The sequence below is a fragment of the Gambusia affinis genome, linkage group LG02, assembly GCF_019740435.1.
Source record: "Gambusia affinis linkage group LG02, SWU_Gaff_1.0, whole genome shotgun sequence".
NCBI classification, from domain to species: Eukaryota; Metazoa; Chordata; class Actinopteri; order Cyprinodontiformes; family Poeciliidae; genus Gambusia; species Gambusia affinis.
Window position 1 is genome coordinate 24,658,840 of NC_057869.1, and position 25,634 is coordinate 24,684,473.

General features: G+C 39.7%; 3 protein-coding genes across 6 annotated transcripts in view; 2 read left to right on the forward strand and 1 right to left on the reverse strand.

Moving 5' to 3' along the window:
• itga11a (integrin, alpha 11a) overlaps positions 1-8,483 on the forward strand; it is a 56,408-nt gene extending 47,925 nt beyond the window's left edge. For all 3 annotated transcript variants that reach the window (XM_044097499.1, XM_044097507.1, XM_044097515.1), the window contains 9 exons: positions 3,230-3,306; positions 3,404-3,487; positions 3,679-3,769; positions 3,875-3,988; positions 5,310-5,393; positions 5,482-5,592; positions 5,728-5,823; positions 6,820-6,933; positions 7,231-8,483. In XM_044097499.1, the coding sequence (XP_043953434.1) occupies positions 3,230-3,306; positions 3,404-3,487; positions 3,679-3,769; positions 3,875-3,988; positions 5,310-5,393; positions 5,482-5,592; positions 5,728-5,823; positions 6,820-6,933; positions 7,231-7,308 (849 nt within the window). In that variant the 3' untranslated portion in view covers positions 7,309-8,483. The remainder of the gene's footprint in view (positions 1-3,229; positions 3,307-3,403; positions 3,488-3,678; positions 3,770-3,874; positions 3,989-5,309; positions 5,394-5,481; positions 5,593-5,727; positions 5,824-6,819; positions 6,934-7,230) is intronic.
• A 5,127-nt stretch (positions 8,484-13,610) lies between these two features.
• LOC122819731 (relaxin-3 receptor 1-like) lies at positions 13,611-15,181 on the reverse strand. Its single transcript, XM_044096704.1, has one exon. It carries the CDS (start codon positions 15,107-15,109, stop codon positions 13,964-13,966), a length of 1,146 nt encoding a protein of 381 aa, XP_043952639.1. The 5' UTR covers positions 15,110-15,181; the 3' UTR covers positions 13,611-13,963.
• Positions 15,182-17,718: 2,537 nt separating this feature from the next.
• The window catches only part of LOC122847118 (A disintegrin and metalloproteinase with thrombospondin motifs 7), a 126,698-nt gene continuing 118,782 nt past the window's right edge, over positions 17,719-25,634 (forward strand). Inside the window, exons 1-3 of one of the 2 annotated variants that reach the window (XM_044144499.1) lie at positions 17,719-18,132; positions 18,202-18,339; positions 22,327-22,694. In XM_044144499.1, the coding sequence (XP_044000434.1) occupies positions 18,099-18,132; positions 18,202-18,339; positions 22,327-22,694 (540 nt within the window). In that variant the 5' untranslated portion in view covers positions 17,719-18,098. The remainder of the gene's footprint in view (positions 18,133-18,201; positions 18,340-22,326; positions 22,695-25,634) is intronic. The other variant, XM_044144489.1, reaches the window with a different exon arrangement.

The following is a 25,634-nucleotide window of genomic DNA, read 5'->3' on the forward strand; positions in this document are numbered from 1 at the left end:
TGAAAGACATTTTCATATTCCCAGGGCAACGGCAATTTTTCTCAAATGCATATTTATTTACAGAGCAATGAAAGACGGATCTCTCTACCATTAGCTGTAGTTAAAGTTGAACAGAAGTCAGCTTTTAAAAAGAAGTCAAGAAGGTTTTTAGGAGCAACCTACTTATAGTTAAAATGGTCAATTATTTTAGATTTTATGTATTTGTCAACTTTTTGGATGACCTGCAATTAATGTTTCATTGCTATGTATGTTTAATATGTCATCCATTGTATATCTGTTTGACTTGCTCTTGGATGTGTGTTTTAATGATGGACTTCGGGAAGAGGAGCTGTGTTTAAAACCCTTCTAATGGGCATCCTACACAATAAACATAAAATAAACCAAATTATTACTGCTAATATTACAACATTTTTAACATCTTTAACGCTTTTGTCAGCAACCAGCATCAATGTATTCTATTTGATTCAAGTGTATTTGATCAAGTAAGCAATGTTTAATGATAAAAACCAACGTTTGCAGCGATCCCTGAGTTTTGTTACAGGACATTAATGAACAAACGGCATCATGACCAAATGTTGCTGGTTACTAACTCCTGGTTTAATTGTTACAATGGTCTAGTCAAAACCCATATATCACAGAGATTTGAAAAACCATCTTCACACATTCCTTTCAGTAAATGCATTTGTTGAGTTTGAGCTATTTTGCCGAGAAGAATCGCCAAAACACTGAGATCCTGCAGATGTTCTGCTACAGACCTCAAACTCCCTATAGGTGGTTTTTGCACCAAAACTGGCAGAAACATACAGTTTTCCTTCCGCTTCCCAACAGCACATTACTTACTGATTGGTCAGTCGTATGAAATTCCGATTTGGTTTTGCAATGTGCCAAAGAGTGAAAGATTCGTGGGGGTATTAGTACATTTGTAAGGCGACCTAATATGTTTACATAATGGAGTCACGTTATTTACGTCCCAAAAGGTTCTGAACGTATAACAAAATTACATCCAAAGGGATGTTTTAATCAGTTCATTTCATTATTCATTACAGTTTCTTTTTTCACTGCACACATTATTGACGTGTCATAGTTACAAATCCATCCATCATTGCTGTCGGTTTTTCGGGGGCGTGATGCCTGAAAACAGGTCAGCAGTCCATCACAGAGCCAAACAAACAGGGCTAGAGCCGATTTTAAAGTCTCCCCTTAATATGACCGGCATGTTTTTCAGACTGTGGGAGGAAACCGAGATAGCAATTGTTTCTGCGTGTTTCATTTCAAGTTGTTTTGGGTTTTTTTAAGACGTAACATAACTCACTCCCATGAAGAGTATCATCAGTCATAGCGTGCTCGTCACATTTGTTTGGTCTTAATAAATACAATAAGGTCACCGTCTCCGCGCTGTGTCTGTGGTTCTTCTCCTCAGACGAGCCTCTCTGTGGAGGAGGGAAGCTCCGGTAACCTTGTTGTGAATTCCTCTGTGGTCAGACTGGATCCGTCAGGATTTCATTATGCCACAGAGGATTGTAAACAATGCTCGACTCGACTCGACTCGACTCGACTCCGCTCCTGCTCCGTGTGCCGATCATACCATCGCTGCTTCACAGACCCCGGTTTGGTTTTGCTTTTTTTAGGGAACATATTCTAATCATTCACTTCTTCCGTCTCTGTTTCTGTTTGTTCCCTGTAAGAGTTTTGAAAGGCCCTGAACTAAAGGGATTTTCCCCCTGCTGTCTTTAAGTGGCACCGACTGTGTAAACGACGGCCTGGGGTTAAATCCAGAGAGCACAGCAGGTTATTGCTGTGTTTGTGCTAAATCCATAATTCAGAGCCTTTACTACTGGGAAGTGTAGATCTGTAAAATAGCTTGAGGAGGCATTTCTGATTTACTGCGTGCTTCAATAATCAGAAAATTATCAAAAGTATCAACGATCCATTTCCAAAGGGAATGACTGTAGAATATTAGCGTTCAGTATACAGAGAGTGAAAACTTCAAGCATTTATCTTTATTTATTTGGATGCTTTCGACTTAGAGCTGATGAAAACCCCAAATTCAACTTCAAAAATTTAAATATGACAACAAAAAAAAAAGAAACGAACATAAATGTTATCTTGTGACCATGGTTTGACCGACACAATCATGACGACGACTACGGCCTCTCCATTAGACACCAATGGGTGGAGAGTAGCCAGTAAAGGGTCATTGTGAAAGAACCTGGTTGTTCACCAAAGGATGTATTCGACCATATTAGTGGAACATTTAGTGGAAGGAAAAAGTCTTTTAAAAAAATAATAAAAGTTACACAACCAAGCCCAGCCAAGAGTTAACCCTTACAAAAAAAATCCCATGAAAATCACATGTGATCACATGTGGTTCACACAAATTTTACATGTGAATGATGTGAATCACATGTGAAAGGACATGAATACGTGTGATTTTGGAACGTTTTGTGGTAAAATCACATGTTATTCACATGTGATTCACACATTTCCACATGTGATTCACACATTTCCACATGTGATCACATGATTTTCACATGTGAAAACGTGATTTTTTTTGGTGTGATTTTCACATGTAAAAATCACATGTGGAAATGTGCGATTTTACCACAAAATGTTCCAAAATCACACGTATTCATGTGCTTTCACATGTGATTCACATGTGTGAACCACATTTTATCACATGTGAAAGTCACATGTGATTCACATGTAATCACATGTGATTTTCATGGGATTTTTTTGTAAGGGAAGAGCCGAGTTAAGCCACTCCTGAACCAGACACTGAGAGGTCGATGTAAAATGTGTAATGCACTAGAAAATAATGAACATAAAGTCTGAAGGAAGAGTTTAAAAGGCACAGGATCCAAACTGAGGACCAGGGAAAAGCTTCCACAGTCGGTGGTGATTTGTGAAACCAGGTCATCTGCTGGTCTTATGTAATATAGTGTTCAGTACATAGAACTGAAAAGGCCGACATTTCGGTCGTATGTTTTTGACTGGACTTCTGCGATATTTGAACATCCAGAGAAAATAAATGTTGGTTTTTATTAGCTGTATAAATCTTCAAAATGGTAAATAAACGCTTGACGTGCATCACTTTGTCATGAATATGAGTTTCACTTCTTGAGTGAAGTTGCTGGGATTAACTTTTCAACTTTTTATCCACTTTACTTTGATGCATTTTTGTATCCACGGGGTTTTAGAAAGAACCATCTTTGTTTGTTCCTTGCTGTAGGTGTTGTTTCGCCTGGAGTTTGAGTTCAGTCGTGCCGTCTTCCTGGACCACCTCAGAGTCCTGCTGGAGGCCAGCAGGTACAAACTATACACTTTCTCCATGTAACGGATCTCTTCCAAACATTGTTTTCTACCTTTATGAAAGACAAAAGCCGTGTACTTGCTCTCTCTACAGCGATGGCGAAGAAGTGAACAGGGCTGATAATGTTAATGATATTTATTACTCACTGCATTATGAGGGAGACCTCCTCTTTACCAGGTTTGTCAAATTCCTTAACGTCTCACCAAACAGTTAACATTGCAGAAGAGATTGCTGTTGCTTATGTATACTTAGAAAATACAGAATACATTTGTTAAGCTCAAGTGAAAATGGAATGTAAACTTAAACAACAACAAAAATACTTGAAATCGTGGGGTACCTCTGTTTATTTTTACTGTTTGCATCAAAAGGGACTCAAACCCGACACGCTACGAGATCAAACCAGAGCTCTCACTGGAGGAGCCTGGAGTTATCGGCCCTCCTTTTAACTTCACGTTCCAGGTGGGAAGGAATTTTTTGTCGCTTCCTTATCTTTAATGTATCTTACTGGGAAACATTTCACACCATTCACCTCTCTCTCTCTCTTTGTCTCTGTGTGACTCTCAGATTCAGAACCTTGGGTATTTCCCGGTTAGAGACCTACAGCTAAACATCGAGATACCAGAGATGACACGGAATGGGAACCAGCTCCTGCAGATATTTGACTTCTATATCGACGAGGTGTGTTCACAACACGCAAGTGAATATGTTTCATCTAAATCACAATTGTATGGCCGTTGCAAATGTTTAGGAATGACAAATAAATGTGACGGTCTTTGACACAACCTAAAGGATTTATGTTTAGTTTCAAACACACAGACCGTCTTGAAAGAGAAATTGATTCATCTTGATAAATAGCTTAATACTAAAGATCTTTCAAAATTATCCTTTGGGTTTTTGTTGCCTTTTTGCTCATTTCTAACTGCAGAAAAATTCTATTTTAATGTTAAAAAATTGACTCTGACCCGTGAATCGGAAATTTTTTTTTCATGCCTTCGCTCTTCTTTCAAGGTGAGTCCCATAGAGTTATATCAACGTAAAATGTAAAACACCTACCTGTAGGATGTTGCATCTCTCAGGACTTTTGCTGTCTTTGAAGAAGTTTTGAACAACATGACTCTGTAGATTGATTTAGACCGACCTCAGTTATGCCTGACTCTTGTTTTGTTTTCCAATTTAACCACTTGGCTGGTTTGTTAAAACACTTTTCAACATGAAGCCATGATCACTTACTAGAACTAGATTGAATGTCAAGGCAAAACAAAACATCTTTAAAGGCTCTGGGGTGGCAATTGATCATGACCACTTTAAAAGATCACAAAATACACTCTGGTTCTTTTAAAGCAAATCATAAAGAAAAAGGAATGACTTACCATTTTGCACACTCTAATTTGTCTGTTAGGCATTGGTTTGTTTGTTTTTTTTATCTTTAAATGCTTTTTTGAATGTTTAAATGTTTCCTTTAGTTTCCACAAAATAGATCAAAGAACTATTAAATCTGGATTGTGTGTCTTAATTAATGTATGTTCAGTGAATTTGTCAGAGTACGTATGATTTTTGTATGACTAGATGAGGCTAAAGTGCAATGCAGACTTTAAAAACCTCAATATAGACCCTCGGTTGATCCAACATGTGAATCAGACACCAGTTTTGGTGTTGTATATTGAATCCAGTTGATTTGTGTTGCACCAATTCAGAGTAAACATCTCCAGGTCTACAGTTAGCTGTTCCTCCAGTGCTTACACAGAGCCTACCACAGAGAGGCCCGCCCTGGTCAAAAAGTCACATCCTCCATAACAAAATACACCACTGGCTGCTCTTTGATTGTGTTTAAATTTGTAACGTTCCGAGTTTCAAATGCTTGGATTTGACTGGAATCAGAAAAAAAATTGGTTACTAAAAAAGAAAATAATTTTTGCTCACTGTAAACAAACATTTCAGGACACGAGTTCATCAATGATGTAAGAATGCACCTTTACTTTATTGCCCCCCCCCCCTTCAGAGAGACGGGACACGCTGCTTACCGCCTCAGCACATCGCGCTGAGCAGAGCTTCTCCGGAGGATCTGTCCCGCTTCTCCCGCTTGGTAAAGTAAAATGAGAACAACGATAAACTGCAACCACAAATAATAGCATTCAGCTTTGTCATCAACTTTAATTCGTTTCTCCACTCAGAACCAGTCCAACACACTCACCGTGCCAATCCAGTGCACGGTCAACGTAGCCTCCCACAGAGACATCGGGGTTCGAATCACAGGAGCGCTGAGGATAGACACGTTACACGCAGTGAGCTCTTACCTCCAAACACGCATTCCCTGAACGCAGCACCAAATCGCTGTTTAGCTCACTGTTGGCTGTTTTACCTCTTGTGTGAGACTTGGTGGTAAAATAGTGGCTGCATGCTTTGACTTTTGTCTCCAGCTGAAGTTTAAAGTCCTGGAACTGATAACGAGTGCCTCAGTGGAGCTCCCCTCCGCCAGCCCCATGTTCCTACATGAGGAAAAGCCTGTCAGACATGTGAGTCAACAACTACTGCTGCTGGAAACGGCTCCTGCCCCGGGTTTGACCCAATCCAATCTGGCTTCTTAAAAACATCCGACTATGATCAGTGCTTTTTGTGTCTTGGTTTTCTTTTGGTTTCTTCTGTTTCAGGAAAGCAGCCTTTAAAACCATTTTCAAAAGAAAGTAATTTTTATTTTTGTCATTGACACATTTTACTGACTGAACATTAACTGTAACAATAACTATAGAAAGGTGTAGCCACTCTATGAATGTCCCTGTTTGAGTGAATTTGCTTTGTGGTGCTGAGGGACCGAAAGGACCAGCAGCACATGCTGTCAAGCTATGAACTTAAAAGTTGAACTTTGCTGCCATCTACTGGTCATTAATCATTGTCATACTCCATTTCTTCGTTAAAGCAACAGTAAATATTTGTGTATAGCGACATTATTTGAAATTTATGATTTGTGGAAAGTGCAAGTCGTTAACATTTAAAAACGGTGAATCAAAGGTCTAGAACGATCCTTTGTCGTGTGTTTGTGTTTTAATAACGAACAGAACGGAACAGTATTTATTTTGAGCAAAAACGTAACTTTTATTTAAGAGGTTGGCAGCTGTGGTCACAGAGAAGGCAGCACATGAAGGCCTGCTGTCAGAGATTACTTCAAAAACAAACAAAATAATCTGAAAGAAACCAAGAGAAGACTGACCTAGGGCTGATTTATTAATGCTGAGGACATTAACCAAATCAGCCTCACTCATTTAGAAGTCTGCAGAATAAAACACACACATATATCTACCAACATAGATCCCAACCCTAAGTGTCACCCTCACTTCTCAGTCTTGATTAACATCTATCATCTTCCATAGATTGCTGTCAAACATTGCTAATGTTACATCTCATATTGCATCATGTACACGACACCAAGAAATATTTCTATTAATCATATAATGAAGCATTGAGACACCAGAGTGTTTTCGGTGAAGTGACGTGTTTCTGATGTTGTTTGACAGATAATCCTGGAGATCAGGAAGGAGGGAGATTACAGAATCCCTACCTGGATTATTGTTGGCAGCACACTGGGGGGGCTCTTATTGTTAGCTCTTCTCAGCCTGGCTCTGTGGAAGGTAAGGTTCTCATGTCCCGCTTTACACCTTGTCATCAACTTCTTAGTTTTCCAGTGGGCTTCGTGAAAAGAAATAGCTGTGTTTGCATGTAATAACAGATCCTGCTATGAAACTATACAAGAGAGTTGTAGTGGTTTAAATTACGCTCGTTGTTTTGCGTAAAATGTTTGTTTCCTCAAAAACATCCCGAAATTGGTTCACACCTGATGCCACGGCAAAGTCAGAGCGTATGCATGACGTGCATTTCCAGCACGAAGTCGTAACCTTGTTTCTTCGTGTGACCGATCGTCCATGCAGCTCGGCTTCTTCCGGAGACAGAAACGGAAAGACAAGGAGGAGCAGGAGGCCAACGGCAAAGTGGCCGAGGAGCGGTAACGCAGGCTGAGTGAGTCCTGCAGACACCTTTCCCACAGGGACACTCAGGGACCACCTCAACGACCCCCTCCCACCCTGCCGCTCCCCGGCCCCGCAGTGGCTGTCACACAGACAGGGCCGCATGTCCGCTGATGCAAGGCTTTATTCAGTGCACTGGACCTGTCCCGCGTCACCAGCCTCTGGCCCTCGAGTCAGCACTGTCGCACTCACGCAGCATTCTTGCACTGGTACAACATCGGTCCCACTTTTCTTTTTCTCCGTATTCCTCTGCCTGTGGTGCCGTCCCGCCACAGATCTTAGAGCTGTGGTGGTATTTTTCTTCCTGGCTTAATGTAAAAAAAAAAAGAAAAAGCGAATGGAACTGTTTCTATTAATTTGGTTCAATGTTTTTATGGCTACTTCCTATTTGTGCATATTTATTTAACATTAATTAATCTTGAAGAAGAAAAAAGTTTGTACCTAATAAAACACCTCATGGGTGACTCTCCACCCAACCGATGATGCCGCTGCCAAGGCATTACATAGTAATAATCTGCATTGTGTTTATTTGTGAGAATCTATGAAAGAAGAAAAGTGAGATGCATGATGTTTAGCTTTCAAACGCTTTTCTTTACTTGTAGAAAAGGACGCACCTGAATCCTACATCCTCAAACACAAGATGCTCTTTAAATAATTTCGATGCACTTTTTTTTTTGACATTGTACAAAATGAACTTGAAGTTGTAAATAACCAAGTACCTTTTTAAATTCAATTTCAGTATAATTTTTTTTATAATATTTCCACATTATATATAGCATTCCTTTTTTTAAGTTAAGCAAAAAAAAAAAAAAAAAAAGCAGCATTGTGCTACAGAATGATCACAGTATGAGACGGTTTCATGCCTTTTATTGTGCACTGCATCAGAGCAAAAGGTGTGCATGAAATACTAACTTATAAGCAGATATTACAAATAGGAACATAGAAGACACATATGGATCCATGTGTTTTGTTGACATGATGTGGAAAGCTGTAATATGGTCAAAAATTAAACATGGTTGACGTTTATTTTTGTCTTTATTGGTTATCTAATGAGTTTCGGCTGCAAATGGACTGGAAATGCTCCTCTCACATCATTTCTGTCGTTAAAACTTGTACCTGTTGCTGTACAATTTGAACGAAAAGCAAAGAATAAATTGATGTGGAAATGGATTTGTTTGTTCTTTTTTAAAGCGTTATCACAATGGTCTGCTGAGACGGTCGGGAGATGCTTGGTGACTGACGTCCAGAGATTATTTCTGAACAACTTTACAACAGATCCGTTCTATAGCTTAGATGCAAGTCTTTAATATTTTAGAAAAAAAAACTATAAAAACTCACTGAAACTTGTGTTACTCATTTCGTGTTGAGAAAGCTCTGAAATGACCTTACATATGTCATATCAGTATCATTTAAGATGTACTTTAAACAGCTTAATTTTCATTACATAAATAGATCCATGGCCTCATATTTGTTACAAACCCTGTTTATAGAAGATGGATCAAGCATGGAAGTAGGACCAAGTATATTGCCTTGCAAAAGTATTCAGATCCTTTCAGAATTTTTTTAAATGTTTTCTTATTTTATTTTTTTGCAATCTGCCACACCACAACCTTAAAATAACTACATCCCATTCTATTGGGATTCTATATTATTATATTTAATATTTTGCTAGTAAAAGCTAAAAGATTGAAAAATCTAAATGGAGTTGGCACAATTGTGATGTTATCAAGACATGGCCATTCTGGGCAAAACAACACATCATTCCCAAGGTGAAGAGGTACAGTAGGGGCAGAATAATGCTGTGGGGATGTTTTTCTTCAGCAGTTAAGGAAATCTGGGAAGAAGACAGATGGAGACAAATACAGGACAGCCCCGGTTGGAAACTTGAAGTAGACTGAAAAATGCTTGGTCCCAGGGGCCGACTGGCATGTGGGACCATCGGGGATTTCCCCAGTGGGCCGATGAGTGAGCGGGTCAGTGGTTTAGCACATGGGGAAGCTGTCACACTCGCCCCGTTGTCACGCAGCACGCTGTTGTTTTTGCATTGGAGTGGACCTGTAAACCCATGGATGAACACACAGGGTGAGTCAGAAGAACTGACTCGCGCTGGATATGCTTTATGCATTTCACTTAGGGCCTTCCTGGGGCCCTAAGTGAAATGCATATAGCATTTGGTTTGCATATAGCATAATTTGGTTTAGGGGCCCTTTAGTTCTGCTAACAATGTGGACTGGCTGCAATCAGCAGTCTGATCATTAGATCATTCATACACCTGCTATAAACCTATTGCATCTCTGGCAGTGCTGTTTACATTATATACATGTATAATATAAGATACATTTATTGGCCAACTGATTTATTGACCAGTTGATTTCTGGGTGCTGATTTCCTTAATTTTGGTGGATCGTGATCTGCTGATACTTACATGTGAAGCTGATCTTATCCCCTAATCTAATCTTCGTCAGCAAAGGTTTATAAATCATCTCTGTCCTCTTCTGCTCTGCAGTGAGAGGAGTGACTGACAGACCCACCAGGTCAGGTCTGAACGTTTACAGTTAACAATATTCACCCCACTGTTGCCAACTCACCGACTTTCTTGCTATATTTAGCAACATTTCAGACAAAAAAAATTATATCAGCCAAAATCAAAATCAGCAGGTCAGGCTCTAACCGGGGATCGGCCAGAAAACTGCAATCGGTGCAGCTCTACACACATATTCATGACATTCTGTGATTAAATTAATTTCTCTTAAGCGTTTACGCCAATAGCTAAAAATGTAATTTATACCAGGTGAGTCTCTCTCCCCTCAGAATGTGGACCGGTACCGGTACTGGACTGATTCTGAGCCTTCAAATGATTTTAACATTAGTTTCACATAGTTGACGTAAAAATAATATTTGTTTTAGCCACAAAATGATTCAGCAGCAAACAACAAATCCCCGACTACAGAGTAGCTCATCCATGTAGCAGCCATGTAGCCTCACGTCAAAACATTTTGCTAGACAATGTCAAACATTGAGAAGTTTTAATTATTGTTATCAAACACGGCTGCTTAATTTGCTTATGCTTTGGGCCGGCCCTGCTTAAATGCATTTGGTTAATTTGGATTTGATTTACAACTGGCTTGGTTGCTTTTCATTTCTGTACAATAAAACGATTGATCAACAGATCTATATAAAATATCACCCATGTGATATCCTATGTTTGTATAACATTAAGTGGAGTGATGGCATTCAATTCTTTTCCATCCAAATCATTGGAGCCGCTGGATGTCGATGAGCAGAAGGCTGATAAGCAATCTGAACTTCCTGAACATCTGACAGAACCTCCGATTGATTGTCTGCATGCCACTATGCAAGTCATGCAAAAATATCCTCAACAAATGGCTTAGAGCTTATGGGCATACTTTTCAGTAGAGCTGTGTTTCAAAATTGGCAGTACATACTTTTTCTTTTTCTTTTGTATCTTAATATTTACTCAATTTCTGAGAAACGGATTTCTTTTCATTAGAGGTAAACTCAAAACGAGCAGAAATTCACTTCTTAAATACAACACCATGTGCTTATTGAACTTATTTAAATCAGTTTTACTTGTTGCATTGCTGAGATAAGCATTTCATATTAATTTGGATGTGTCCGTATGAAGATGAAGTTTAAATTCACTATGCTTCTGAAAAGTGCGGTTCGATGCGCTGAGGATTTTGTTGTATTGACCTGCAGCCACCAGTAAGTGGCAGTGTTAACCAAACGCATCTGAACCACAGTGCAATTGAAAATAAGTCTCCTTTCATTGATTCTATGTATTTGTTGTTGCGTTATTTTGCATGTGACATAAAATGTGCTGATATTATTGTCTTTAGATTACAAATAACCTCTGATGCAAACATTTACTCGTTGTCTAAATCAAATATTTTAATGAAATGTTTAAATAAAACAGGGAGACTGTGATACGTAGGAAACTCGTGTCTTTTTCTTGGAATCTTTCACGTTCTTAATCCATGTCTTTCAGTCTGAAAGAAGATGCTTGAGGCTAAAAACTATCTCCACTAGATGTGTATATATCACATCTTTTGAGATAAAATATCTGCCATAAGATGTATTAGACTAGTTGATAACTACCTAAAAAAAAGTTTATTTTAGCTTAACAGCCCTTTGCATCTTCACCTGGCTTATTTAGGACATTTCTTCAGATTCAAAAATGGGAATAAAAAGTTTTTACAGGCAGCAAAATGCATGAAACTGAGCTCTTCAAAATCGGTGTTAAGTTGTCAAAAACAAAATATGCATAAAGATTGTTAGGTACTGGACAGAAATTGAGCTGCTAAGAATATCCAGAAAGCCTGGAGATAAATGCCTCAAGACCACATTGAAATATTAAAGACATTGTGTCTACTTGGAAGTAAGTGTAGAAATCAAAAGCTGTAAGTCAATATAAAAAGTTCTGTAGACGTCTCACTAACTAAAGCATTCACTGAGGGCAGCCTGAGGCTGGGTGACACACGCCAACATGCTATAAAAAGTATTCTGTAATGGTATTAGCTGCACCATAAACGAGACTAAGAGCCCAAAACTTTGTCATCCTCCGCTAAATCTGCCGTTTTAATTAAACTAAGCTTATTCGAGTTCACTCTTACTAAACGTCTTCCCTCATTTTAAAAGCTTGTGAAGCCCCTATTTCGTTTACACAACCTAAACACACTGAATGGGCAGATTTCCAGCTGCTTTACCTTTTTTTTTTTTTCTGTATTTGTATTTGTGGAAAAGCATGAGGAAGAATGGAAAAAGTGACCTGACCACAGCATTTTGCGATCACACAAAACCTCTCGATAGCAACGCAAAGGGAAGCAGAGGACAAGAATCACAGACGGAGAAGAGAAGCATCAGCGCACAAAGCTGGAAGCCGATCAAGCCATCTGCATCCAGGTGACTCCCTCACCTCCAACCTGCCTGGTGGGCAGCTTTCCTCAATTGTCTGTGGAGGATTTTCACTTTAGCCAAAAGATGACAGATGGACATTTATGAGCTATCTCTCCTCTGGGTAACACATCAGTTCAGCTCAGGTGCAACATTTTTCAACGGTTCTCTTCAATCTGACGCTCCGTTAGGTATTTAAATCAGCATCTGCACTCTGTGCTCAGGAAGAGATTGAGTGCATACATTTACTTTTTTTTTTTTTTTTTTTTTTTTTTACTCACAGGAAGCACAACATTCTCAAACCTTTTATAACAAGCGCCACCAAACACCAAGTTTTCCAACTACCATCATCTTTGTAGCGTTTATGAGCAGCCGAGTGACAGGACTTGTGCTTACTCAGTTTGCTGAGAGGTAGAAGAAAACTTTAGTGGATTGTTTGTATTGCACTTTACTTTAAAAGTTGAACTATGCAAGTTTGAGGTAAAAGTGAAGACGGTTCTCATCAGGCAGAGTTCTGTTTCTGAAAGACAGCTTCTCACCAACCACCATCTAAAATTCACATGTGCACCTTTTTTTACTCGTCTGTTTTGCATCTTATTAATCCACACATTTCTGTAATGAACATGCTGCAGTGTTTAAATGCATCAGGTAAGAAAGTCATATTCAAAACATTAGAATATACTTTCTGATGAGGCTCATTTGTCAAATTAAAAGCACCAGTTGAAAATAGTTAAGTTAAGCATTTAACTTAGCCGTTTTAAGATACATTTCTGTATCTTAAAATGATTTTCTTTAATTGGTCTTTAGTAATTAGATGTCATGTTTTCATTGTCAGCAGAAAATCATAATTAACCGAAACAAAGGCTGGAAATCATCAGTTGGAGTAACTATTCTATATAATGTTTCACTTGGTAATAAAGTTCCTGGAATAAATTGACTTTTCACTAATATTCAGTTGTATTGAATGAGTCTGTACATTATTAGCTTGTAGTGGTTGTAGCATCTAGGGTAGCCATTTGGCATTTCAATTAAAAAATCCATTAAGTTTGGTTTCATATATTGCTGTTTGGAGTTCAGACGTAACTTTATAGCTCACTGTTATATAACAGATAATGGAGGCAAAGTATCAAAATAAATATGTTTTACAGGTGAAGGCGGCGGTGCTTGGCACAGCATTAGAACCATGTCATTAGCATTAAACCTCTTAAAAGATATGTGCACTATTTACATCACAAAACGGCAGAACTGATTCAAAAGCCTGGCCAATTCTGAAATGTCATTATTATAATTAAAGACAAATGAAAAAGCAAGCACAAAATGTAATTAGCTTGGAGCAATAATCAGCCAAATTTTTTTTCTCTGATGGAAAAGCAATTTATTTACAGTCAGGCTTTACATGGTGAATATTATGGCAAAAAACATTGTCATATTTTAGGGTCCAACAGTGAATATATTCGCCTTTCTCCATGTGGCCAGGCTGATCCGTCCTGTCCCAGTCTCTTTTTGCTTTTGTCACTACAGAGTGAAAAGATTAGTCTCATAGAAAAATCACAGAATGAGTCAAATGTTTTATAGTTTTCACACGAAATGATCATTCCATGTGACTCGTAATACATAGAATGTTGTGATTTTCAGACTTGTGAACACATTACGCACGAGCAATGCCAGCTGACGGAGTAAAAATAAATAAATAAATAAATAAATAAAGGCAGGGTTTTTTTATTCAGTGGTTGTATGGGATTGACTTAGAACTTGATGCACCTTTACGGTCTATGATGGATAGCGTGTACTCCGTGTTGTCAATGATCTGGAGGGGTACCATTCCCTGGGTTTCTATGTGCGTAACGGAGCGCGTCGCGCAAGCCTTGCTTTGAGTGGGACTGGAGACTCTCCAAAACAAGCCGCTCAGCATCTTCCTGATCTCCGGCCTCATCAGGCAGTAAAGGACTGGGTTCAAGCAGCTGTTTGTGTGTGCCAAACACACCGTGACCGGGAACACGTACGTGTGCACCGTGTAGTATGACGTGTCCCAGTTGGCCGCGTTAAATTTGACCAAGACGCCCCAGAAGGTGATGGCATGGTTTGGCATCCAGCAGCAGAAGAAGGACAAAACGACAATAGCGACAGACTTGGTGACCCTGGATCTCCGCTTGGGGTTACTGCCATCCATGCTTTTCCGCCTAACGAAGCGCAGGAGCATCATGTAATTGACACAAACGACGAACATCGGGATGACGAAAGCAATCAATATTTTCTGGATGTGGTAAAGGGCCAGCCAGTCGTGTCCCTCTGGAAACCTCAGGAGGCACAGCTTTTCTCCAGCGACCACCGTCACGGTGGAGAAGACAGCCGTGGGAGCCGTGGCTGCGGTGGCGGCCAGCCACAGCACCGCGCACACCCACTTGACGCACCGTGACCTTCTGTAAGACCTTTTCTTCAAGGCTGAAGCCACGGAGAGGTAGCGGGTCACGCTCATGGCGGTGAGGAAGAAGACGCTGGCGTACATGTTCATGACGGTGACCGACAGGACGATCTTGCACATGGCGTCTCCAAACGGCCAGCTGAAGTCCAGCGCTGTGTCCACGGCCCAGAAGGGCAGCGTGAGGACAAACTGGAAGTCCGTCACCGCCAAGTTGGTGATGAAAACATTTATAGTGGACCTTTTGCGACCCTGCCGCACCCTCATGAGAAAAAACACGAGCAGGTTCCCCACCAAGCCGACGGCGCACACCACCGAGTACACCACCGATATGAATATCCTCAGGATGGGAGAGCCGTCCGCGCTCACGTCGATGTCCTCGAATGTGAACTTGTCATCTCCAGCGGAACTTTGGTTCGGCGCTGCGCTTTGGTTAAAGAGCTCGTCCATCTTTAAAAACGCACAACGCGCCCCCCGCAAAACATCCCCATCTGATAGAGAGATTCTGTGCTCTTCCTCAGCACCCTGTCATCTTCATCGCTTCCCCCTCTGAATGTCAGCTGACCTGGAATCCGCTTTTATACAGGTGTGTCGCTCCGCCGCTGCGCCAGGATTGGTCAACAGAAAGAGAGAGGAGCAGACTGTCCCGCGCTAGAAATGAAAAGCTCCGTCATTCACTTGCTAAAGATGATAGACATTTACTGGTAAATACAAAAGACACCATGTTCTGCATTAATGCAAAACGAGCTTGTGTGGTCTGTGACTGGAATCGTTGCGCACTCGGGCTGTGCGTAAAAACAACCAAACTGATCACTTTAACGCAGCAACGCCAGAGGAAAATGCAAAGATTTGGACTAAAGACAATGAATTTTACTGTTACTGACAAGAGCAACACGCGGCGGAGATGATGGTAGACAACATTTAAACGCTTCAGACTTTACAAGAAGACACGGATACATTTATCGATGCACAAGTGAACGCGTCCTAAGTTACCGTTGCACAGTGTGGTTCGAAGCTGCACTGCTGCAGAAAAGGGTGTGAGGGCAGCTGGGGGGGGGGATTAACTCCTCCCTCCCAGACATGGGCAGCATCCATCCGAGCACACAAGGTCCTACAGGATCATAGGCACCACAGACCTACCAAAACCTCTTCAAAACGTTCCACTCAGGCAGAACCCCGTACACCCGCACAAACGATCTCACGGAATTATGACTGATGTTTTACATCAATCAATGCAATTATGACCATCTTGACCATATTCAAAATGATTATTAACTGAGTTTAATTCCTGCATGCGGCTTGATTTTCTAGAACATAGACGTTCTATATGTCTATTTGTTCAATATTTAAGCTGCTACTGAATTACTTTGAACAGGTTTGCATGCTGTACAATACAGATAAAGGTTTGTCAGTCTGTTCTTTCTATCTTTTATTAATGTCAAACAGCACATGTCCACCTGTCCATCTTAATTCCGTTGCTGGCGCTTTGAGATTTTGGCATCACTCTTCTGGGCAACTTCTGCGTCATCAGCAACATCATCTGTTAAAGTGCATCAGTGAAAAATGTCACACTAAGGTCTGTTAAATATGCCACATTTGCATATAGTACATTAGTCCTGTTTTTTCCCCCGAGTGTCCTTGCTCCCAAAGGGGGCAAAAAGATTCGTTTTTATTTGTCTCATAGACATTTTCTCCTTTTGTCACATTGTAATGTTCCAGATAGCAGTCGGCATAGATGAATAGAAAATGAACATTTCTGATGACTATAATTTGAATCTGATCACATGTGGAAAAAGTAAACTGCATTTAAACCTAGAGACGTTTGACATTTAAAGTTTTGCAAAGGCAGAGCAAACATTCCTCAGCTTTTTTGCTGTGTCTATGTAGTTTTGATAAACTAAATAGACATATTTTTGCCCATCTGGTTGGTATGCTAAAAATAACTAATTGGTTTGCGTTGAGACATAAAGTGGAGTGCAGATGGTTTTGACACTTACTCTGAAATGGTATTAAATAAAGCTTTTCCCCGACAATAGCAGCTATGAAAAGTTTAAGAAACCACTAGCACATTTAACTTTACTACTGATTCTAAACTACCTGTACCTGCTTACATTTTCTAGACTTTTGGAAAGCTGATACCTGTGTCTGCGATGCACACATCAGCAACCAGAGACCAATCTAATTATACTTCATATTCTTCATATATTCTTATGCTAGAAATAAGAACACTTGTTAGCGGGCGATGTTTGTAGTCTACCATGGAAGCATGTAGTGTTTTTTATTCTTGTCAAAGAGCACAGAATGCTGCCCCTGTCCCAAAGTACCCATTGTTGGCCCAGTCCTACTGCAGCTGTCCTTCAAGCTGGAATCAGAACCCTTTGACTGCAAATGACTAACACAAAGTCACTGTGAGCATAGCTGCTGTTTTTGTGTCACCCTAAGAGGCATAAGGAGAAAAACCAAATCAGACTCAAGCAAAATTCACCAAGTAATTAAATATTTTTAAAAAATAGGCAACTAAGGTGGTACAGAGTTGTGCAAAAAAAACAAAAAACAAACAAAACAAAAAAAAACAGAAGGAAGTTAATTTTAAACCCACAAATACTGAGGTTGTGTTGTTCACTAATTTTCTTTTGTCTTCAAAAATGACATTAGTGCATTAAAAAATAGCCGTAATAAACAAGTTAGAGAAATAATTTATAACATTAAGCTGCGTGTTTACAAATTTAATAACTGTTCTCAAAAATCACTTGTGGAAATTCACGTTTATGGAGCCAATATAACCCTTTCCATCACAGCTTCCTGTGAAACTATCCGGTTTAAACCCTTTTGGCTTTTTTATTTTATTTTATTTTATTTTATTTTATTTTATTTTATTTTATTTTATTTTATTTTATTTTATTTTTTGTTCTTAAAGAGTATTCCTCAATCCAAAATGACCGTCGCTGTGCTGCACAAAGTGGACCCCCTGATCTAAAGTGTTTTCTCCGATTTTAAGTGAATGCATCCCATTTGAGCGGGTCCTCATCTGACCCACTGAGAACCCGACAGACCTCAGTCTTTCTGGGCTGTGCTTGCATGCAGGCTGGATTGTTTGACTGTATCCGATTTCTTGGTGCGGTCATTCCCCTTTAAGCCTCCGCACGGTCCTTGAAGAGCCAGCCTATTGTCTGAGAGTCCTCCCATCTGTGGGGGTGGCTCTGCAAAAGTTTGCCGATGGGGGAAAAAAAAAAGAAAAAGTTTTCAAGCTGTCACTGGTCGTCGGGAGGAGACTGATGGAGGACAGGAGAAAGACCAAGGACCCCTCAAAAAAGTGCCAAAGCCGACTTTACAAAAGTTACAGAGTTGGAGTCGGAATGCACCTAAAACAAGCAGCGGACGCAAACGATGATCAGGCCTATGTTGGAGATCTTTATTAGGACTGTGGCGGCCGAAGCGCATGGTCCAAGTGACACCGAACGCGCATCCAAATCGTATGGACTTCATCTAAATTAAGTGTCGTGGAGCTTTATAGGAAGACATTAGATGTTTCTGACTCGCAGGTCCCCGTCCTGACAAAATGAACCGTTCGGAGTGGGGGCTCCACGCTGCTGGACAAAGAGCGTCTCTCATTCAAGTCCTCGTCGCGCTTCTGTTGGTGCTGGAGATCTGCAAAGCTCTCGGATCCCCTCACGAACCAGGTCAGTGGTCACCCCACCTCCCTCTCTCCTACTCACAGGCTTTTCGAGTCGTGCTTTCTTTTTACATCAACACGACCTCTTGTCGCGGCGCTTGCACCTCTGCGGTGGTTCATTTGCTCCATGAGTGCGTCTAATTAAAGCCAGAGACGGCAAGAGCCAGACGGGTGGTTTTCTGTCTCTGTGACTAGAAGCCAGCTGCGACCTCTGTGCGCAAAACTTTGTAGCCGACCACAGCAATAACAGCTCATTGTGGTCGCTCCGGAGATCTGCTTTATAATGAGCCGTGCTGTTCCGTCCGTTTCCCTCTGATCTGACACGAAAACCTAGTGGAAGCGCTTCTGCTCTGACGCTGACCTCTGACCCTCTCATGTCAGCAGCAGGAAACGGCAGCTTTACTCTGGGAATTTACAGGATGCAATATGCACAGTATTTTTATGCGCGAGCCAGTTCCCACTCTCCTGCTGCACGGAGACAGGAGCATCTGATATCTGGTCGGAAACACTCCCACGCCTCCACCCCCTCCCTCCACCCAACTCCACTACACACGTCTGTCCTCCCAGCAATTCCCTCAGTTTATTGTTTTAGATGCAAAAAGCTAAAGCTCTCCCAAGGTCTGGGAGTCCAAAGCTGGTTTGAATGCACTGAATTCTGTTCACAACAGAAGAGCGAACAGAAAACAAACCATGGGGGGTTCAAGGCAAAGATGTGATGCTGAGGGGAGTTTGCATCAAATGACATAAATAAACAGCATTTTGCTGGTGGAAATGAGCTGCAGATCAGCAGCAGATCAGCTAGTGTGATTTTTAGATGGCTATGGAGCCCCTATAGGGTCACTAGAGGAAGAAAAATGTAAAACAATAAACCAGACGTGGTGCACATAAGAGATGAGTTATTAACTAACAGTTAAAAAGGAATAAGCTCAGATAGTAAAGTAAGAGTGTCTTAAACTGTCCAAAATTAAAATAAAGAACTTAGGTACAGATATCTAATAAAATACTTTTTTTCCCCCTAATAATCCTTTTTCTTTTTAATATATATCAGTCTCTATTGTAGTTTTTGAGCTAAAATTATGTCCATTCAGTTTTAAGACGAGACTTGTAGTTATTCAACCATAGGCAAGTCAGCAGCTGCCACTTGAGCTCCAGTCATAAATATGCAGAAGGTCAATTAATCGATCACGTTTATATGTATGGCAAATTTCAGCAACACGGCAGTTCAAAGTGCTTTACATCATAAAAACATAAAATAATAAATCATAGAAACACACATCCACCAACTGAGAAACCAGTAACAAACATTACATTTTGTCAAGTTGGTTGAATAACAGGTTTTACATTTAATACATTTTCCATTTATTAATAAAAACTTTACTACTAAATCTATGTAATTGGATTGATTTCCTATAGATTCAATAACTGAAATGAAGTACCTTTTCAAAGATATTCTCAATTGTCCGGATGCATCTGTGCAGACTGCCTGGCCAAAATAAAAAGTCACCCTTTGTGTTTCGCTAGACAAATGGAAGCCACCTTTTGGAAATGGCTGCAGAGATTTAATATGTTTCAGCTTGGCAACAAGTCATTCCGTCTAAGCTGACACAGTCAGAATCTTCTCATTCCTGAAACTACAATGTCAGCAAACGCATCTCTTGGCTGTGGGAAAGCTGTTCCTCTGAATCATGAGGGTTCAATTATTAGTCTGCATCAGTTCAGCAAAACGACCAAGAAAATGTCTGTAAATATAAATGTTTTAATGTCAGACATTTTTATTAAAACCTGGGTTTTGGAAAAACCAAATATAAGGAAGAAGCGTAATCAGAAAAAAAACAAGTATTGCATTTAAAGTTACTAAAACTTTTATCAGTGATGGAAGGACAATTTTCACTGCTATAATATTATTTTGGATTGGATTGTAATCCATTTGAAAATTGCAGCACTGGAAAAACATTGGTTTGTGTGCTCAGTCAGACTCCAAGGATGGTGATGAGTCTAAATTTACTCAATATCGAGTAACCCATGTCAGGACAGGGAGTAAACTCTCACACACTGCCTTGATAAGACTTGTTTCCAAATAAATAATAAAACCACGGGGGTTTAAAAGTTTCAGAACTCAGCAGGACTCAGTTGTATGCGATGTTCTTGTTTCACTTCAGAACGTGTTTAGGCATGTTTAATGTGAATGTTTCACGTGGACGGGTGGGAATGTTGCTTCATGTAGTGAAAATAACTTCAACAAGTCATCTATTTTATGAAACCTGCGTTGGTTTAGAACGTCCCCTAAACATTTTCAGCTAGATTTTGATTTTTAGGGTGACGGTGGACGGCTATGGAGCCCAAATAGGGCCTCTAAAGGAAGAAAAATGTAAAAAAAAATAAAATAAACCAGACGTGGTGCACATAAGTGATGAGTTATTATAAAAAACTGACTTTTGATCTCTATGTTTTTCATAATGACTCATCTATGAGTTTTTGTTCAGGGCTGTGCAATAAAAAGATTCATGTGCTAACATTTTCTTTCATCAGAATTAAAGGACAGTGGCTTTGTGACACAACAGATTCAGGTGTTTTCTCTGTGGACTCAGTCTTTCTTTGGAAGAAAAGAAAAGTAAAGGTCTCATATCTGAGGTGGACAAACAGAATACTAATAAAAGTTCAAGATCAACAGACCTTGAGTGTTTTTCAGCCGTAACCACCTGTCTCTTCTTTTTGTGCCAAACCTGAACATAAAAATCTGCAGGTTTTCTGCATTTTGTATTCATTTCATTACTATAACTTTTTTTGCAGCAATACCATCTTTCTCAATCTCTACGCTGTGTCACCCCATTGTGGGACAGTAAAGAATTTCATTTCTGTTCACCGTGAGATGGATTTTTTCCCAGTGACGTATCCCTCTAGCTGCTGTTGCTAGACTGTCAGCAAATATTACAGTGACTTTACCTTCGTATACACAAGAAACACAAATCTGGCTGCAGTCGGAGAAAACGGCTTTGTTATTTTAATATAAGACAGGTGGGATCTGGGGATCCCGGCTGTATTTGTGTAATCTCTTATTTAAAGCTTGATATCCTTTAATCCGGGGCAATGAGGGGGAGAGGGAAGAGATAAAAGTGAATCTGATTGTCTGAAATTGTTTACTCCTGATGAAGACTGTTTTAAAGATTATAAAAATGGGCTATTTTTGTTGTACCACAACAACTAAATTACTATTTCATGAGAAAAATATCAAATTCTCCCTTATTCTCTAAACTGGGATCACCTTGACTGCAGTGTTTTGTAAGTAATATGCTGATTGCTTTAAGGCAGTCTGCATGATGTCTCTTAAAAAATATGCAAATTATAATTGGTCAAGTTACAGACAGATCAAGTCAAAAGGATTTGAGTTCAACTAAGGATAGTGCAGCTTGTACATCTTCTCTCCTGCAACACCTGAATGGATCCAAAAGATTATTTTTTTTTTATTCTTATCGAGCTCTGAGACATTATAATGTCATGTCGGGTAAACTAATCCACATTCCCCCACTATACTCTAAAGGAGTTGTTGAATAATATGTACAATTATTGCACTAATATCAATATGGTTGTGGAGTTGGAAGGTCACCTTTTGAAGGCAAAATTCCTTCGTTCTTATCAATCTTCTGGAGCTCTTAGAGACTCATCTTTTGATCCTGCTCATTCATCCACTTCAGGATGAAGGAAATTAAGGATCATTTTCATTAGAACAAATTTTAAAAGCCACAATTAACCCACTGCACATGAAAGTAAAAGGCAAATGGTGAAAAGGAAATTAGGTTTTGAAGCATTAATGAAGGACTGCGTCTGCATCCAAGCACATAAATGACGTGATTATGCAGTCATGAGATGTGGGTGAGAGTTTCAGAGTCTAATTTACAGCTTTACAGACCCTTAATTGTTTAATTACCCTCTTCATTCCCACGATACATTAGCCCATCTTCCCAAACATAATGCTTTCCCACCGTGGCTTTTACAGAGGGATTTCTGCATGACCTGCCTCCGTATGAAGTGGTTCACCCCACCAGAGTCGATGCCAGAGGCCACTTCCTGTCAAACATCCTGTCTCACCATGCCCGCCGCGTGCAGCGCCGGGAAACCTCCGAGGAGAGAACCGACAGCGATCGAGTCTTCTACCAGTTTTTGCTCGGCGGCCACAGCTTGCACTTGAACCTGACCCTTAACCCAAACCTGCTGGCTCCGGGGTTCACCACAGAGAGGAGGTACGGTGGCCTGGAAGGGGCCAAGATCCATCGGCCCGGAGTCCCCAGGTGTCATTATCTAGGCGAGGTGTGGGACAGGACCTCCGTTAAGGGGAGTGCTGCGATAAGCACATGCAATGGACTGGTGAGTAATGCGATGATCTGAAGCAAAGTCAAAGCATGGCGTTTGTGTCTAATGTATGGGAGCACAAACACTGCAAAAACACAGATCTAGGTTTTAGTGAAAATATCGGTACACTTGCAATAAGACAAAATTATCTTACAAGTAACTTTTCAGCAAGATATAGGAGCTTAAGTCAATTATTTAAAATTGATTTAAAAAAAGATACTGCTTCCACTGGCAGATTATTTAAGATATAACCTGTCCTTTTTCAACTATATTAACAACTTATTGACTTAAAACACACAACTATATATATGAAAATTTACTTGGAAGTTACTTTTGTCTTATTTCAAGTGTACTAAGATATTTGCACTACAAACTAGACCAAAATGTTTGGTGAGATTATTATTGCGTTGTACACACATTAAAGTTTGCAAATAAGCCCTTACAGCTTTTTAATATGTGAAAACACTTGTTGGAGACATAAATTCAATAATGTTTTAATTTTTGTGTTGATTACCATTCTGAGATCAATTTGGAGTCTGGGAGAATTATTTCTGGAGGCCCATCCCTGCTGCAGATTTGATTAACAAATTTAGTCAGAGCTTACAGAAAGTTAGCCTTTTCTATAAAACCACTTCTGATATGTTTTGGATCATTGTTGCTTTACACCAACCACCTAGCTGTAGATTTGAGGCTGAAGTAGAAGAATTTGGAGGTCTTTTCAGACATTATTAATATTTCATCCACTGTGTGCAGTGCACTAGCGTCAGTGACACCAAACCGGCCTCGGAGCATGATGCCGTCACCACCATCAGGTTTACGAGGTTTGAAAGCCTGCAGCCAAGACAGTTCAAAACCTCTCGACCGAATGTGAAACTTTCTCCAGAAATCTTTTGGCTTTCTGTCAAACCCCGAGATATCAAATTTAAAAGATTGATGTTTGTTTGTTTTTTTCCCCCCTCTTGGCATCCTCCATGATGGTGCGACAGGATTTTTAGCAGAAAGTGTTGATGCTGTTGTTTATTTGTTTAAGGTGATTATCTCTGAATAACCTCAACTAATGCAGTTGGAATCTGTTTGTAAGATTCAGTTCACGTGCAAATATTTGTAAAAGTTATTGCTCCTGTCAGTCATGAAGTCCGTCGAATTTAGAAAAGGAATAGCTCAAGAAAATTAGAAAAAGACCTAAACTAAAGGCGGTTATGCCAATGAGTGAATGTAGACTTCTGATCAGGCGACAGACATTTTGCTGTTGTTATAAATACAGCAAATTAACATTTTAAAGATGTGCCTTTTAGCTCTGAAAGATAAACTCGGGACAAATGGACAATTTTGTCTTCAAATTATTCCTCTAGTTAAGTAACCGCTGAAAGACACGGACTCCCATCCTTGTGCCTTAACTTGATCCGTTTTTCAAACAGGCTCTTCTATTCTTGTCCTGCCTGTAAAGGTTGATCAAATATAATTAAACATTGTTCAGAACCTTTCTTTTGTGATTTATCTGTGATCTAATTCAGTATTTTTTCATATGAAGGCTTATCAGGTATAATGTAAATCACTCATCAACTGCTCGGTTCCACCAGGAGGATCATAAAGAACTGAACCCAACATTTTAAAAAATGCAAGAGTTTTGTGCGTAGACGGTTTCTAATAAATCAAGAATCTCAAGTGCGCTTAGACATTTTAGATTTATATAAGACCTTCAGTCAGATGGAGTTGGAGTCAGAAGTTTTAAAGCCCCATGTGAAGTGGCTGTGATGAAATTATTTCTTTTTAGTTTTTTTTTTTGTGACTTAATTAAAAATTGTTTTATTGCGCCGAGTATCTGCAACTGTGCAGAGCAGCTCAGCACTGCATGCTACTTTTGGATTGGAATGACAGTCTGACTAAACAACTTTTCAAGTACTAGGGCTACTTTTAAAAAAAAATAATTTAAAAATCTGCAATGTTCTGAATGAAGCAGTTTTCTAAGGCTTATGTTGACTAAACGTTTCAGCCCACTGCAGGATAATGGCAAAGAAAGACAACACTTGTTCTTTGATTGCTTCTTTTATTCTTGGCTGGTTTTACTTGTTAAATATTTTTAAAAGATTATTGAAAAAAAAGGAAGAAACTTTTGTATTCCAGCATCAGTTTGTATGTGTAATTGTTTTACATTGACTGAAAATCTTGACTTTTTTTTAAATGGTTGGATGTTGTTGTTTTTTTTTTACATTTTAATTTACTTTTTGCAAAACTTTAGTGGAACTCTTTTCTTAAATCAAACTTTAAAAAAAGTTGAGTAAGTTAAATCAGCTATAATATAAATATGACTTAACTTGTAGATAAAAAAAGGTAATCCAAGTCCTATTTGCCTAATGTGAAAATATAGTTTGCACTTTTTAAATGAGAGATCTCCCGTAAGTGGTTCAGTTTCAGTTGGGTCTTTTTCAAAGAGATTAATTAGGGCCAAACTGTTTGAAACAAAATGTTTATAAAGCCATTTCTGCAAAGTAGAGTTCAGCCTTTGTGACCTGAAGTGTAAAGACACACAGGTTAAGCATCAGGACAGCGATCCAAAGCACACCAGCAGATCCGCTTCAGAATGGCAAGATAAAAATGCAGTTCAGGTCCTGAAGTGGCCCGATGAAAGTCCAGACTTCAATCTGATTGTGATTCTGTGGAGTTACATTAAACGAGACTTTTAAGCCCCAAATTCATCCATCCATTCATTTTCTGTTCATCCTTGTCCCTAATGGGGTCAGGAGGGTTGCTGGTTCCTCTCCAGCTACGTTTTGGGCGAGAGGTGGGGTTCAGGTGGGGTTCAGGGCAACACAGAGACATACAGGACAAACAACCATTCACACACACACTCACACCTAGGGAGAATCTAGAGAAACCAATTAACCTGACAGTCATGTTTTTGGACTGTGGGAGGAAGCCGGAGAACCCGGAGAGAACCCACCTTGCACAGGGAGA

Excerpts from the sequence above, each read along its gene's own strand:
- LOC122819731 (XM_044096704.1), bottom strand. The coding sequence starts at position 15,109 with ATGGACGAGCTCTTTAACCAAAGCGCAGCGCCGAACCAAAGTTCCGCT.